At 36.6% G+C, this 17725-nt stretch overlaps 1 protein-coding gene across 1 annotated transcript in view; it reads left to right on the top strand.

The window, feature by feature from the left end:
* npr1a (natriuretic peptide receptor 1a) overlaps positions 1-17725 on the top strand; it is an 86515-nt gene that overhangs the window by 21517 nt on the left and 47273 nt on the right. The window contains exons 4-5 of the mRNA XM_083544265.1: positions 3239-3426; positions 5741-5854. Of these exons, the coding sequence (XP_083400391.1) occupies positions 3239-3426; positions 5741-5854 (302 nt within the window). The remainder of the gene's footprint in view (positions 1-3238; positions 3427-5740; positions 5855-17725) is intronic.

Genomic DNA, 17725 nt, shown 5'->3' on the forward strand with positions numbered 1-17725 from the left:
CCTTCGTAACATATAGGGACAATTAACCCCTTATATTCTGGAAAACTTGTGTTGGTGTTTAAAACCCTACAATAGACTATAACAATAATTGTCTTTTATTAGTTTTTTTTTATATTCATTGTTATTGCTTTTTCTTGACCCTGTATAAGTATGACTACATAATTTTATGCGTGTGATACTGATATGAGTAACATACATCAGTTAATTTCAGGTCACAGAATATATAAAAAAAGGTCATTTTGAATTTGCAACAGGTCTCAAAAAACCTTCATATCTTCTGTCTGTATACATCTGGGAACTGAGGAGATGTAGCTGCTGAAGTTTTGGGAGGGATATTTTTCCATATGTGTCTGAAACAGGATTCTATCTGCTCAACACTTCTGGGTGTTCTTTGTTGTGTTTTTTGTTTCATGATGCACCCAATGGTGTATGTTCCCCCCCCCCATATACTTTCAATAATTCTTTTTTTGTGTGGTTTTTTTTTTTAAGCTTTTTTTGTTTGACCATGTTTAAACATGACTACATACTTTTGCTACTTGTCAGTACTGATACTCATACGAATAACCTACTTGAGCTAAACCCAGTTCACAGAATATTTTATTAACCTCAGTTTATGTTGCTTAGTTCGCATAGTGCAATACAAAGCACATATAAAACCTAAATGCTTTATATTTTTATTTTCATTTCATTTAATTAATCAGTGAATAGTTAAATAAACAGTATAAAAATGAAAATACTGTAGATAATTTGTCTATTTTTTCGTATTTTTTTATTTTGCTTACGCTTCGTTGTTCTCAGTAACCACGTCCTCTTTCCCTGTGGTATAAATAAGAGTTTGCACACGAATAAAAATCTTTTACCATGGAGAGAAAAAAATTTAAACATTTCCAACCCGGCTGTCAAAATTCTACTCGTACTCAAAAGAAGAATGCGTCCCAAAGATAGAGGAGAACACATTCATAATAGCTTTTAGAGGCATTTTTATTGCTTAGTTACGCAGTTTCTAAGCAGGAAAAAAAGCTGTGCATTTAAGTTGTGTAAGTAAAGCATGCGGGCAGTGCAGTAAATCAGCTGCTGCGTGGAAGAAATCTGTTTTTATATGCTTGCGCTTGAATAAGAAAAAAATGTACGGAAGCAGGTGCAGCCTAAGCAGTGTGTTTGCCAGATGGAACTTCTCACTGATCAATTATTTACGAAATAACTGCGCAGTAATGGGTGCTTTCAGAGCCACACTTGAACAGAGGAGATAAAAGCAGGTGACAGGATGTGTGACAGGGAAATTAGCAAGAAGGGGGATGAGAGGCCTTCATTTCATCTCTTATATGGTAGTCAGATTTGTCATCTAATACCTGGAAACACTGGTGGCTGGCTGTGGTGTTTCATTGGAAGATTGAAGTATTGCTGGTTATATATGATATAGACTTTATTTTATGTGACGTCAAGTGAAGAAAAACTTTTTTATTTTAAGACCTACCACAGAAAAAAAAATTTTTGTAGCTGTATATAGACAAACGTATTGGGACACCTCATGTCTCCAGCAACATTTGGTTCTTTTCCAAACTGTTACCACAAAGTCAAAGACACACAATTATATAGGATGTCTTAGAAAATGGGATTTACTTCAGCTAGGAGAACCAAACCTGTTCAAGCATGACAGTGCACCTGTGCACAAAGCCAGCTAGATAAATATATCCTATAAATGTGTTGGAGTGGAAGATCTCCTTCTATAGAGCTCTGACCTTAACCCTATTGAACACCTTTGGACCGAATTGAAATGCTGACTGCAACCCAGGAATCCTCACCTCGCATACATCAGTACCTGAGTTGACCTGTGGCTGAATGAGATCTCCACAAGCAAACTCTAAAATTGAGTGGAACATCTTCCCAGACGAGTGGAGGTTCTTATTAACAGCAAATGGGCACTAAATGTGGAATGGGATGTTTAGAAATCATCCCAATCTTATGGTCAGGTGTCCACAATTTTTTTCCTATACAGAGTATATATTTTGTGGCTCAGAAATTTTGAGTAGGAAAGATGCTTGAAATAATAAAAAGAGTTTGTCCATCTTTGGTTTGCTTGTAATTAGAAAGTGCAAAAAGAGAGTGAAAGAACAGAAGAGAAAAGTTCAGAAATGTCATCTATTAATCCTCCCCACCATCTTGGAGCTTTTAACTGTGCAGACGGGTTTAATCACTAGACTTCTATTTCCACCATGACTCAGGTTAAATCTGGGACATGTGTGGCAGTCTGGGGAAAACCTTAGAGATGTCTTTTTTTTACTATAGAGTACATAAACAGAGCTATGTTTCCTAAACTAAAAGATTTCCCTGAAGATAAATGTAAAAAATTATACATTATGGTATTTTACAGTAAAGTAAAACGTTTTTTACTAACAAGCAACTTTTTGTAATCCCAATTACATTATAATAAATGTTATGCAAAATTATTTCTTTCTCATTACCACTTATGTTACAGCAGCTACAAACAGTTTTTCTGTCACCTCACTATATTTTGTTAATAACACAAAAAAACACAACTGGTAATGTGTTATTATGAAGGATTATTAAACATATATCAGCAAGGTTTATGGACACTTGACCATAAGATTCATATGTCAGCATGAACAATTAAAATATTCATAACTACACATTTTCCATCATAACTGACAATTTATACATATAATCCAATAGTCAATTTGGAAACTGCACACTTGTAAATAATATCTGTCCATTTATTTAAACAATATTTCTACTTCCTTCCCGTGGGCTCACCACCTGCAGGAGGGACCGTAAGGGACGGTGCTGTGAGGATTGGGCAGCAGTCGAAGGCGGGGGCCTGCTTAGGCTGCTGCCCCGCGACCCGAATTACGGATAAGCGGGAGAAAATGAATGAATGAATATTTCTACTTCTGTATATAGTGCATTATTTAATTGTCTGTTTTACATGAACTTTCTCCTGCACTAGAAGCTATTTCTGATTCTGATATGGCTTGAAAAGTCTGGTGTCTGTTTTTTTTTTTAAAGATTGTACTCATTTTAAGCTTGATAAACTGTTCGGTTTGTTTTTTTCGAAATGCATCAATATTTAGAAAGGAGCAAAACGATTCACAAACCTAATAAGAATTGAATGAAATGAGTCAAATTATTCGAAAGCAATTCTTGCTTATCTTTATTTATTAAATCATGTCATCTTCCTTTCATGCCCTGTATAAAGACAAATGTTTTTCTCTGCACCCAGTTGTGTACGTTTGCTGTAAGCTGCAGACGTTCAGGAAGCTGATGGTGCAGTTCAGGAAGCAGCGGCTTCCCCAGGAGGAATACGTCTTTTTCTTCATCGATCTGTTTGGAGAGAGTGTGCGGAGAAGTCCGGCTAAGCCATGGGCTCAAGGAGACGCAGACGATCGCATTGTCAAGGAAGCCTTTAAAGTGAGTCAGCTTTTAATGTCTGGTGTTTTTAATAGCGGTTTCACTCATTCTTCATTTGGTGGGATCCAAAGACATCTGGTTCACCAAAGATTGAGAGTCTTAATCATCATCCGAATGAACAATGCATCGCTTTGTTATAGATTAAAATGCAGAAACCAATCGGACGACTTCATTATTAAATATTTCCTTATAACCACACACACACAATGTCGTGTGTTTTTTCTATGTCAAATCTATCTTTGACACTGCAGTAGTCATGGGCCGCAGAACGTCGATGCGTATAATAAACATGTAAAAAATTTGGCCTTTATCATTTATTCATTATAATTCCTAATGATTTCCCGATGATTAAAACGGACGCCGGTCTTTGTTTAGCAATTAACAAGCTCCAAGCTGATTCAAATGATCGCAAGTTTCACCCCAGGGAGCTGTATGACACTCTGAGCAGCGTAGACGTGTCTAAAACACTACTTGAACGCCGCTGGGAGGCTTAGTCTTCTGATTTAAATTGTTAATAAAGGCATACCGAGCACAAGGATTTGCATTTGGTGACCTTTGCCAGTTTGGCAAACAGTTATCCAGGTACACTAACAGGGGAGTCTGGATTTAATCTATACACCAAGCTGAGGATTTGAGAGTTATACACTTTGGGCAGAAGTTTGGCCCCTGGTGTCATTCATGAGTCAGAGCTTATAACTTTCCACTTGAGGTGGAACACAATGCCACTTATCTGTGTCTGTAAATTCCTGTATCTGTTCTGTATGTAGCCTAAACCAGAAGTCAAGACTTTGGTGTTTGTTGAAGATTGGTCAATTGGCAAATCCTTCTTTCTCGAATATTCCTTTTGGCTTAAGTAGTGTAGTCTGTTTTACAAGAAAATGTAAACCAACTAATAGCCTTAACCAACCGCCAGAACACGTTAATCGTTGTTTATCTTTGTCCTATGACCTCTAGGCTCTTGTGGATTCTGTAGACCATTAGCTAGTCCCTGATCAGACACTGTAGATGTTTGTTTTAGTAAGCTTTTTATTCACGTCTGTACACGTCTGGGCATTCCAAATTGCCCAATCCCAAATAGGTGGTCAGGAACTGAGCAAGAAATAAAACAAATGGATAAAGTAAGTGAGAACACAGGGTAGCTTTTCCAGCTCTGAACATGTTTACGCCTTAGGAAGAGATGGATAAAGTTATACTAAAATGTTTGCTGAAATGTGAGGGGTGTACTCAATTGTGTGAAATGCTGTAAGTGAAGATGTCTGCTATCAGTCAGAATTCATCTCCATCATCATTCCTGTTTATGTAATGATACTTTTTATGAATTCCTTAAAGCGCTTTTGGCACTTGTCTTTTTTTATCTTATCTTTTGCAAGGCCATGCTTCAGCTTCTTAGATTCTCCTTTATATACTGTGCGCATAAATAAAGATGTAAGTGGTGTACAGCAGAAGAGGTCTTTATGGGCGTGTGTGTGTGTGTGTGTGTGTGTGTGTGTGTGTGTGTGTGTGTGTGTGTGTGTGATGAGAGCCAGGAGGATGGTAAAAGCGCTTTGTTCTGTCATTTCCAGCTGGTAGACTTCCACTGAGGACAGCAAGATGCTGAGTTTAAAAAGAAAATGGAGTGTGTGTGTGTGTGTGTGTGTGTGTGTGTGTGTGTGTGTGTGTGTGTGTGTGTGTGTGTGTGTCTGGACATCTGGAAGAAAAACGGTTAAGAGAAATGGTTAAGAACAAACCAGCTTGATTTTTTTAAATAATGTTTATTATTATTTATGGACAGTAGTTTATTTATTTCTTCGCCTGTCAGGGTTGGTGTTGTGGGAGGCTGCTTGACATGCTCTGTGCTGGGAGAGACCTACTTGTTGGAACTGATTGGGCTCAGCACTGGTGAATGACAAACACAACCCTCCTGAACAGACTTCCTGAACAGTTTCTTTGATTAATAGTGAAGGTGCTGGTCGGACACCCAGACAACAGTGTAATAAGATGCTCAGAAATACATAAAGCAAATATTTTATACATTCTTTTCACTACATCTAGTGAGGGGACCATAGGAAGGTCAGTTCTGAACTTATTTTGTTCATGTTCATCTTCTGTTTTGAGATATATAATATTCATAAAATTCGTATGTGATTTTTTTTTTTAGAACATTCCATTCCACATTTAGTCTCCATTTGCTGTTATAATAACCTCCACTCTTCTACAAAGATGTTCCACCAGACTTTGGCATATCTATATATATAGAGAGAATATGTATATATTCTCAAAATCTTACACATACAGTACATTTTACTTTGGTTTTCTTTGTTCGTTTTTTTCTCAGAGTGTAAAGATTTTGACCTACAGAGAGCCGCAGAATGCAGAATACAAAACCTTCGTGTCCCGATTGAAGACAGATGCCAAGAAAATGTTCAACTTCAGCATGGATGACTCGCTGGTAAGCATGGAATTGTTAAGGATGAAAGTGAATAAGAATTAGAAGTGAAAACAGGAGAAAGCTTTAGCGATGAGAGGAAATGTAGCCAAATATCTGTACAATATTTATTCATTTATTTATTTTTGACGTTTGTTAATCATGGTTAATGTTGTCTGACAACTTGCTAGAAAATTGTGATTGGTTTCTAAAGTATTAGGAGTATATTCAAATCTCTATATTTTATAAAAATGGTTTCCGGGAACTTAAAGGTTCATCCTGACTGAGCCATTGTGCTGTACAGGTGTGTTCCTTTTTACAGAGATGTTGGAAGGAACTATATTTACTGACGGATAGTGGGGGGTGGTGTCTGGGGGGGTTTGAGCAAGGTTTTTCAAAAGCATGGTGCATCATGTCAATTTGTAGAGACTTTTATAGCGCATATGTTTTAAAATTATTATGTAAGGAGGGATGCTTGTTTTTTTAAAGAGGAGACTCTTTAATGGTTATATAGTAAATGAATAGACAAAAAAAAACGACTGACCTTCCTGCCTCATGTATAAGATTTATAGTGAATCCTGTCCTGCTCATATTTTTTTAAATTCTAATACACAATGAATCATTTCAGCCTGAGCACAATTTACCGATTTCTCATGGGTCAGCTTGTATAATTTATTATTATGTATCACTCAGCAAAACAAGAGGGATTATGAGAATAAAGCAGACTTGAACTGTGACATAGTTTGGAACCTTCTTTTAACATTTGCAAGTCTACAATTTTATACAAGCAGGAAGGTATTTTGCCAGGATCTGGCAACCGTTCCCAGACCGGACTGGAAGCTCATTTCAGTAATGAGACTATGCGACATAATTAAAATCATTTGGAAATAAACAGAAAAGAAAGAGAAATGAAAGAAAAGAAAAGAAAAAAAAGAAAAGAAAAGAAAAGAAAAGAAAAGAAAAAAGTGCTTTATACTTGTCACATATACTTTATATCACAGTGAAGTTCTTTCTTCACACATCCCAGCGATGTCAGCAGGCTGGGGTCAGTGCACAGGGTCACCAAGTGTGGCAGTTTGGCGATACTGGGGCTTGAACCCCTGACTTCCTGTCAGTAGCCCAGAGCCTTAAGCATTGAGTTCCCACCTCCCACTGGTTAAGTCTAAATAATGGTTATTACTGTATACACCAGTGAATTGCTTCGTTTTCTTTACCAGTTTAGTAACTGTGACAAAAATGACAGGCTTATCCTGACTCACTTGCTTTAATATATTATTGTTTCCATAGCAACAGTGTAGACAGGGACTTGTGTAGCAACATAAACAAATTGGAACGAATTGGAAGGAGTCTCCAGTGTCAGCCCTTTGTAGCAGTCAAATTGTCGTGGTACAAAAGGAATAAACGCTTTAGAGCATGCTGTTATAAGGGTGGCATCTAACACGCATTTTTTAATAATCAGGAGAAAATTCCTCAAACTGTTTGTCCTGTGCAAAGTCCATTAAACATATTTTGCTGGACTGTAATACTTCGACCACTTAGAAAAACTCGTTTATTACTGTTAATACTTTCGAAAAGGTTTTTAAACAATTTTGTAATGAGGTTTTTGGAAAAAATTAATATTAAGCATCTTATTAAGTTTAATATTTGTATAAATAATCCTTGCGTTCACCATGAGTATAGCCTTAAAAGCTGCCAAGGCTTTTAGAAAAAAAGAAACCCCACTAAATGTTGACTTCTTTATTTAATGAACTAGCAAAAGCGCCTCAATTCGTATATGCGAGCTTAAAGCGGGATATAGTTGTTGTTTTTTTTTGTTTTTTTTAAATCTAGCTTAAAAAAAGTCTTTTCATGGGCAAAAATGTTAACAATGGAAATGTCTGTTGGAAACTGGAGGCATAAACAGACTAGGAGATTGTATTAAACCATTTTTATTTCGGTTTCAAAGTAATGTTACATCTCTCCCGTTCTTGGTGTGTCTTCCAAGCACTCCATATTAACCCGAAACATCAGGCCAGACCTGAAGGGTTTTTGCCCATTGGCTCCATTCGACACCTCCACAGGGAACACAATGGCTCTTTGTTTTTCCCAGAGATCTGAACCCTTCAGGAGGCCAACGTTGAGAAATATTCTGGCGTTACTTTATTCGGGCTCCAGCGCTGTGTGTTCCTTCAGCATACGCTGAAACAGAACATCAGAAGAAATAAATGTCATTGAATCAATTTCCTTTGTAGCATTTGCAGTGGATTTTGTGATATTGTGTGACAATCTTTGTAAACATGGCATGTGCTTTTTATAGTTTGGCGTACATTGTTTTATTTTATTTTGCGTTGCACTGATTACACTACAATTACACTACAAATGTGTACATCACAATGTCTACATTCCTATGAGCTTTAAGGATATTTAAATGTCTACAAAACGTTTGCATGTGTGTATTCAGTATCGAATTGCAATATTGTATGATTTATGAGGAAAAGTACATTCCTTTATACACCCATTTATTGAGAGACTGTATGAATTTGTATGTACTTTTTGAACATTCAATTCTACATTAATCCCTCATGTTGCTGTTATAATAACCTCCAATCTTCTGGGAAGATGTTCCACTAGATTTGTGTGGAGAATTGTGCTCATCCAGCCACAAGGGTGTTAGTAAAACCAGTTAGTGATGTAGGTGAGGTGAGGAGGCCTGGAGTGCAGTCAGCAATCACCTTTATCCCAGAGGTGTTCAATAGGGTTCTAAACTCTATAGCAGGAGATCTTCCACTCCATGCTATGTAAAGCATTTCTTCCTGGAGCTGGATTTGTGCACAGGTTTGGGTCTTCTAGAAAATCTAATGCTACTACATCAAAAGAAATCCTATACAGTTATTTGGCTCCCACTTTGTGTTAACAGTTTGGGGAAGAACCACATTCTGTGCTATGGTCCTGAAAAGTCAAATACTTTTGGTTATATATGTTTTAGGGTTTTTTTAAGCAAAATTGTCTGTTTTTAAATCATGAAAATATCTTTATAAAGAGAAGATTTTACCCTGGTCAGAAGCACTAATGGAAATCCTAATGAAGTGCTTTGTGAGCAGGCCCTCAAATGACTTTTCCCTCACTTATGAATTTAATTATCAAGTACGTATTCACCAAATGTATTAATTCAGAGTGTATATCAAATTAAATATGTAATAGGTTTGTTAAAATTATTATAACAGAAATGACTGTTTTAATAGATTCAAAAACCCAGGTTGATTACAATATTACCCCAAGCATTTTTTACTACAGCAATTTGTTATTTGCCATATCTTTTATTAATTATAAGTGAACACATCATACTTTATCCTTTTACAGTTCACGTTCGCGAGTACCTAGCTTCTAATGAGAAACACCACCATCATTCTTCAAATAAGAATACGCCCTGTTTGCCTTGATCACAGTCATTACAATTCTTGTTTTTCTATGTTTGATATTTTGTTTACGATCTGGTATCGGCATTTGCTACTGTTTCGGTCCTGTTGTCTGCTAATCGCCTGACTTTTATTTACATTTTGGATTTGCCTGTCGTTTCATTAGAACATTTCTCAAACGCAGAGTTGCGGCTTCAAATCTGTCTGTTATAACGTCGCCGACGCGCTTTACAATCATTTTAAATAAATGAGGGGTATATAAATTACAACATGCAATTATACAGTGTTCTGAGGGTCAGCGTCTAATCTTATGCCTGTGTGAAATGTGGTTTTCCATAGCCAGTGGCTCTTAATTCATATTCGACAGGAATGCTTTTTGTCTATAAGGATTTGCAGAGGCAGCATTTGTTTATTATTAATGAGACAGAATCGAATGGCGGATGTCGAATTAGTCGAGAGTGGCTCCGACCGAATGAGCGTGGGAGTCTGGAGCTGTGGCAGCCGTTACAGGAAACAAGGGAGTAAGGGCAGGAAAGTAAGACAGCTGAGGAAAGAAATGCAGGTAATGAAGTGACAGGAAGTGTTGGTAAGCAGGCATGAGGCCTCCGATGCGGGATACTTAATTAAAGTCGCAGGGATTTGAACAAATCAAGGTCAATTAAAGTCACGGACACAAATTGGAATGGCAATCAGGAGTAAAGAATGAAGTAATCAGAGATGACACAGGTGCGATACAGACGGGGGAATAAGCGCTTGCCTGATGTTGAGACACAAGGGTGGAAATGTGACATGACAATGAGATGAAGCAGGTCCAGATTTGTGTCACGTGTGTAGGGATCATGACACGAGCCGCATTTTCTCTGACACTTATTACTCGGGTTCTGTTCCATATGCTCAGGCATGTCTCATTAGGTCTCTTACTAAAATGTCATCCGCGTCCCAAATGGCTGAATCTACGTGATAGCATTAGCTTCAATGTTTTTACTTTAAATGGTTCAGCTTTTTTAAGTCGGATCCATTCAAAAGGGTGTGATGTAATAAACTATAGCATTGCCTATGTATGTATATCGGATTTGTTTAGTGTCCATGTGCAGTCTTAACTCTCAGTCAGTCAGACTAGCTAGTACGTAGCTAGTTAGCAATAAAAATAGCACAGTGTTGATTGTTATTTCATCACACATCTTTACCTCACATTATTTTTATGCTAGTCAGTCCATAAATAATGACCATAGACTGTGATCGTTAGACGTTTCTTGATAAATCTGGTTGTAGAAACTGAACTATGAGAATTAATCAGTTTTTTCAGTAAACACCAACCTTTTGGTCCATGTTTGTTGCATTCCTCAGTTTCCGATTTTGAAAATATTTTAAATACACTTGGTTTATTAACCAATTACTTGGTTTTCTGGTACTTTTAAACAACTTGGATGTAAAATAACTAACCGACCATGGGCACATTATCTATCAGTGGCTTCATCAAACCTTCTGGCTTCACTCCAAGAGGTTCATATGGATCACTATGTGCTTTTCAAAAGCAAGAGAGAATAACAGTAAATGGAGTCAGACACATTTCCTCTTATTATATTGGTATTCTGTGCACATTTCAGAATAAGCCCATCCTGCCCTTCCCTGCCCCACCCCACCTTATATATAAAACCCATGTTCTACTATACTGTCTGCAATCTCTGAATACAGTAAGTTACCCTAATTTGTATCATAATATTTAAATGGACATTTCTTCCTTAGAAAAGACCGCCAGTGAAAATTTACTTTTACCTCCAGGTTTGGATGTTACTTTGGAAAGTCATTTTCTTTTTTTGTGTATTTACAAACAATAAAAAGCAGATTTTTCCCTTTTCTGCTTTCTATTTAAAATAAACAAAAAGGAATGAAGGCACATTTTCTTCTTCTGTTGTGAATAAAAAAGCTAATGAACGCAGCGTACATGAGCCCTGCTTAAAATGTAAACTTTATTTATAATTCATTTCATAGAAACCACGTACGATGTGTGGAGAGCCGATACTAGTAATCATACATACCAGGGTAATAGATATTGAGTTAAAAAAAGGAGATAATAGTAATAATAATTTCAAAATAAAGTGTAACATCTGTAAATGTATGTATTTGTTTGGTCGAAGGAAACTCTTTTTACAGTTAAATGATCTCGTTTAGTGCATTTGAACAAAAGGAACATGGATGCTTCCTTCAAAAAACATTAAAGTCGCAGTGAATCCAAAACTTTTTACAGGATTTTTATATGAAGAAATTTTACAATATATATTACATTTTTCAGTATCTTGTGACTAATACTTTGAGTTACAAATTTAATAAACAGTTTTAAAACACAACGACATTTGCATAGATATTTTTAAAGCCTCTTCCACTAGTCAGGTATAAGCAGTCATTAAGACTAATTTTATTAATAATAAAAATAATAATGAATTTTAGCTCGAAGTGCTTTAGATGTCAAAACAAGGAACAAATAACACATTCGGAGCAAAACGCAATTAACAGAAAAGTTGAAAGGTAAAATTTAATATACAATTAATGTTTAACTAACTTTAAAAAATATTAAATTCGAAAAATTATTTCTGAAAAGTATATATCAATCCAAAGTTAGATGGGAAACATATGTCATAGGCTTTTTGAAAATCTGAAAGTTTGACAATGTGTATACTTTTTGTATTTGTGTAGAGCTTTAAATTGTCCTAAAACAGACGGGATTAAATAAATGTATATATGAATATATATTTTCTGGTATCTCAGATTAGTCCCTATACAATTATGGGAAAAAGAAAGTTTGAGAGGAACCAGAATTAAGAGAAAACCTTTTCTCGTCTCTGTGTTGTTCATTATAGTAGAGATTTTCAACAATTTCAATTCAATTCCATTCATTTTTATTTGTATGCCACTTTTAACAATGGATAATTCCTTAATGAATAATAAATAACAATGTTCTTTATAAGTTAAAATTTGTCCCTAATGAGCAAACCAGTGGCGAATGTGGCAAGGAAAAACTCCCTGTTGATGGAAACCAATTTGTTGATTTGTCAAACTGTTCATGACAGTTACAGCCCATAAGCCACTTTAGCAAATTGTTTATGTTAATTTCAGTCCAAATCCATCTTCACGGTTTTTGAATTTAACCCCTTAAATTAAATTAACATATGTTAAAGAACATATTTTAAAAGTTTTCAAAAGAAGGTGCTCAAAATACTTCAAAGCATTTCAAAGCTGAAGAATCTTTGTCTATTTTTCCAACGAAGGTGACATGAAGTCTGAGAGAAGGCCAAGGCTGGGAGATTTTGGCTTTTTCAGGCTGTCAGGAAAACCATTTTTGTAGCTGGTTTGTCAGAGTCATGTAATGGCAGGTAGAAAAAAAAGAAGCCCAGAACGCAGTGTCTCCTGATTCCTGGTGGAAACCATCAACTCGAAATACCCTGCAATACTCATCACACTATAATAGCAGACTTATTTCTTCTTCCTCTTTACATATTTTTAGCCACTTTTTGTCGGAATTCCAGATGTTAAATGAACAGATTCTATAATCTGTAAATACATTATCTCACAAAAGTCAGTCACATTTCAGCAACCATTTTAGTATCTTCTTAAGGGACAATACTATAGAAATGAAGGTTTTACAGTTATTTTAAGAAGACAGTAAATCTGTACTGCTATACATGCTGTACATTGACTACTCTAAAATATATATCCAAGTGTAATGTCCCTTGAAAAGATTTTTGTGAAATACTATATATTCAACTATTAGACATATGATATATACAGTGAGGAAAATAAGTATTTGAACACCCTGCTATTTTGCAAGTTCTCCCACTTAGAAATCATGGAGGGGTCTGAAATTGTCATCGTAGGTGCATGTCCACTGTGAGAGACATAATCTAAAAAAAAAAATCCAGAAATCACAATGTATGATTTTTAATTTTAACTTTAATTTTAATTTAAACTATTTATTTGTAAGATACAGCTGCAAATAAGTATTTGAACACCTGAGATAGTCAATGTTAATATTTGGTACAGTAGCCTTTGTTTGCAATTACAGAGGTCAAACGTTTCCTGTAGTTTTTCACCAGGTTTGCACACACTGCAGGAGGGATTTTGGCCCACTCCTCCACACAGATCTTCTCTAGATCAGTCAGGTTTCCGGCCTGTCGCTGAGAAGCACGGAGTTTGAGCTCCCTTCAAAGATTCTCTATTGGGTTTAGGTCTGGAGACTGGCTAGGCCACGCCAGAACCTTGATATGCTTCTTACAGAGCCACTCCTTGGTTATCCTGGCTGTGTGCTTCAGGTCATTGTCATGTTGGAAGACCCAGCCTCGACCCATTTTCAATGCTCTAACTGAGGGAAGGAGGTTGTTCCCCAAAATCTCGCAATGCATGGCCCCAGTCATCCTCTCTTTAATACAGTGCAGTCGCCCTGTCCCATGTGCAGAAAAACACCCCCAAAGCATGATGCTACCACCCCCATGCTTCACAGTAGGGATGGTGTTCTTGGGATGGTACTCATCATTCTTCTTCCTCCAAACATGTTTAGTGGAATTATGACCCAAAAGTTCTATTTTGGTCTCATCTGACCACATGACTTTCTCCCATGACTCCTCTGGATCATCCAAATGGTCATTGGCAAACTTAAGACGTGCCTGGACATGTGCTGGTTTAAGCAGGGGAACCTTCCGTGCCATGCATGATTTCAAACCATGACGTCTTAGTGTATTACCAACAGTAACCTTGGAAACGGTGGTCCCAGCTCTTTTCAGGTCATTGACCAGCTCCTCCCGTGTAGTTCTGGGCTGATTTCTCACCTTCCTTAGGATCATTGAGACCCCACGAGGTGAGATCTTGCATGGAGCCCCAGTCCGAGGGAGATTGACAGTCATGTTTAGCTTCTTCCATTTTCTAATGATTGCTCCAACAGTGGACCTTTTTTCACCAAGCTGCTTGGCAATTTCCCCGTAGCCATTTCCAGCCTTGTGGAGGTGTACAATTTTGTCTCTAGTGTCTTTGGACAGCTCTTTGGTCTTGGCCATGTTATTAGTTGGATTCTTACTGATTGTATGGGGTGGACAGGTGTCTTTATGCAGCTAACGACCTCAAACAGGTGCATCTAATTTAGGATAATAAATGTAGTGGAGGTGGACATTTTAAAGGCGGACTAACAGGTCTTTGAGGGTCAGAATTCTAGCTGATAGACAGGTGTTCAAATACTTATTTGCAGCTGTATCATACAAATAAATAGTTTAAAAATCATATATTGTGATTTCTGGATTTTTTTTTTAGATTATGTCTCTCACAGTGGACATGCACCTACGATGACAATTTCAGACCCCTCCATGATTTCTAAGTGGGAGAACTTGCAAAATAGCAGGGTGTTCAAATACTTATTTTCCTCACTGTATATATATTTGATATATTTATATTTATATATATATATATATATATATATATATATATATATATATATATATATATATATATATTATATATATATATATATATATATATATATATATATATATATATATATATATATATATATATATATATATATACAGTACAGACCAAAAGTTTATACATATTATATATACAGTACAGACCAAAAGTTTGGACACACCTGCTCATTCGAAGAGTTTTCTTTATTTTCATGACTATGAAAATTGTAGTCACACTGAAGGCATTAAAACTATGAATTAACACATGCGGAATTATATACATAACAAAAAAGTGAACTGAAAACATGTCATATTTTAGGTTCTTCAAAGTAGGCATCAAGAGAATGCCAAGAGTGTGCAAAGCAGTAATCTAAGCAAAAGGTGGCTACTTTGAAGGACCTACAATATGACATATTTTCAGTTGTTTCACACTTTTTTGTTATGTATATAATTCCACATGTGTTAATTCATAGTTTTGATGCCTTCAGTGTGACTCTACAATTTTCATAGTCATGAAAATGAAGAAAACTCTTTGAATGAGAAGGTGTGTACAAACTTTTGGTCTGTACTGTGTGTATATATATATATATATATATATATATATATATATATATATATATATATATATATATATATATATATATATATATATATATACTGTATATATACGGCAAGTCAAAACAGCCATATCAAGTTTGGAGTTCGAGGATTCACAAACAGAATTTAACACATCTGGTGTTTACAACTAACTAATGTTACATTATTAAGGTTAAATTGAGTTTCTGTGGCCGTCCTGTCGGCTTATTCTGGTTCAGGCTGAAAATTCTAGGGGATCAGCCTTCTCTAAAATGCTTAAACGAACCTGTGTGAGATTATACTCTGACTTTGTCTTAAGCATTGACTGGCTGCCTTGATATGTGGCACCAGTGAATCCAGGTTTTAATGTAATCCCGTGGATAGAATCGAATGCTAACACTGTAAATAGAAAGTAATGATGATGATGATGATCCTGATTTAGCCTGGGCTTAAAACTTGTACTTGTTGCTCCCTTCTCACTCACCTTTTCCATTAAGGTCTCCTTTTCTGCCATATATTTGCATTTCATTTACTCTCTCTTTCTCTCTCTATTTCTCTTTCTCTCTCTCACTCTCTCTCTTTCTCTCTGTCACACACACATGTTCAATGTGCATGAGTCCATGCAGCAGATGTCTATAGTTGCCATAGCAACTTCACTTTTTCATTTCCCCCTTCGTTCCCTCTCTCTCTATCTCTCTCTCTCTATTTCTTTCTCTCTCTCTCTCTCTCTCTCTCTCTCTCTCTCTCTCTCTCTCTCTCTCTCTCTCTCTCTCTCTCTCTCTCTCTATCTTTCTCTCACACTCTCTTCCTCTCTCCAGTTGCTCTTTTTGGAAGCACCTCTTTCTTTGCCCCCCTCTCTCCTTTAAGTTCCACTGCTTTTTCTGTCAAGGAGTGGAAGCATCAATTCGCCGCTGTTCTGCTTCCACTCGAAGTTGTGCAGAAACCGCTGATGCTAAACTTAGTCTTGCGTTCGTATCTTCAGCAAAGAAAAACGGCAAACACAGATAAGGAGTGAAACAATATGATAATAACAGCACAAGTTTAACCTTCTATCTACTACACACATTCAATTTTAAACTTAAAATATATACATATACTATATGGCAACCATCAAACCTAGTTGAATATCAAATTTCTGTTGGAATCCTATTGCTGCTATAAGAAACTCCACTCTTTTGGGAAGCCCCCCGCTAGATTTTGGAGCATAGCTGTAGGGATTTGTGATCATTCAGCTATAAGAGCATTAGTAAAACCGGTTACTGATGTTAGATGAGACGAAGAGGCTCCAGTTGCAGTTCATCCCGAAAGTGTTTAACAGGGTTGAAGAGGTCAAAGGTCTGTGCAGGACACACCATGTCTTCATGGAGCTCAGTCAATGCAGGAGCATTGGGAAGCTGGACCAGGTTTGGGATCCAGTGATGGGAAAATATGATCTACAATTCTGTGTTTTAAAAAGTTTGGAGAACATGGTGTCAGGTGTCCAGAAATTTGACTATGTAGTGTACAGTTTGGTACAGAGGAGCTCTAACAGACCTGGTATAACACTGAGGAACCTGTGATTTAATACAGTAAGAAAACCATGTGAGAGAACTTTTTACCTCACACTGTGCTCTTATATGAAAAGAACCCTTGCAGTTTATTATTAGCTTTAAATTATGTGCAACTTCCACTATACAAGTCCCTGTGTAAGAGCTGTTACTATAGAAACCGAAACATATAGAAGCGATCGTATAACCTTATAATTTTACGGTACAGCCGTATATGATTGTTTTTGTGTTTAACTCACAATAGACCCCAAATGAATGTGCATACATATACAATTACAGAATGGATAAGTAAGTGAGTATGAATAAGTAAATGTGTGTGTGTGTGTGTGTGTGTGTGTGTGTGTGTGTGTGTGTGTGTGTGTGTGTGTGTGTGTGTGTGTGAGAGAGAGAGAGCTAGAACATAAAAAACAAAACAAAAAAAAACCCGCTGAGCTCTGGATATATAGACCCCCAGATGGGCCCTCCTGCTGTAAACCACATGTGGATGTTCAGTTCAATCCAGCTGTTGCCTTACATAAATAAATAAATAAATAACAAATGTGAGATTGATGTGTGCTTGGCAGTTCCACTTTCAGCACCTGGATATTAATGCACATATAATCTTGACCTCCCTTGTAGTTTTTCGGCTGCTGGAGCAAATAATGGATAGGTGGTTTTTTGTTTCATTTTTGTTTTCCCCAGCTCGAGTAGGTTTTCGATGAAGTTGGCAATCCAGAAGCCACTCGGAGTTGAGTAATAGCCCTGTGTGTTTTCCTTCAGGGTTCTGTCATCTCCCATATTTTTCTCATTCATCAGTAGTGATTAAGAATGGAAACAAGCGTGCCGGCATGAGGGAATGAGGGAACGGGAACGTTGAATCATTGATGTAATCGGGCAGTGAGCTGAGGGAAAGAGATGATAAAAAGAAATATATATATATATATATATATA

The sequence above is a fragment of the Silurus aristotelis genome (genome assembly GCF_946808225.1).
Source record: "Silurus aristotelis genome assembly, chromosome: 6".
Lineage (NCBI taxonomy): Eukaryota > Metazoa > Chordata > Actinopteri > Siluriformes > Siluridae > Silurus > Silurus aristotelis.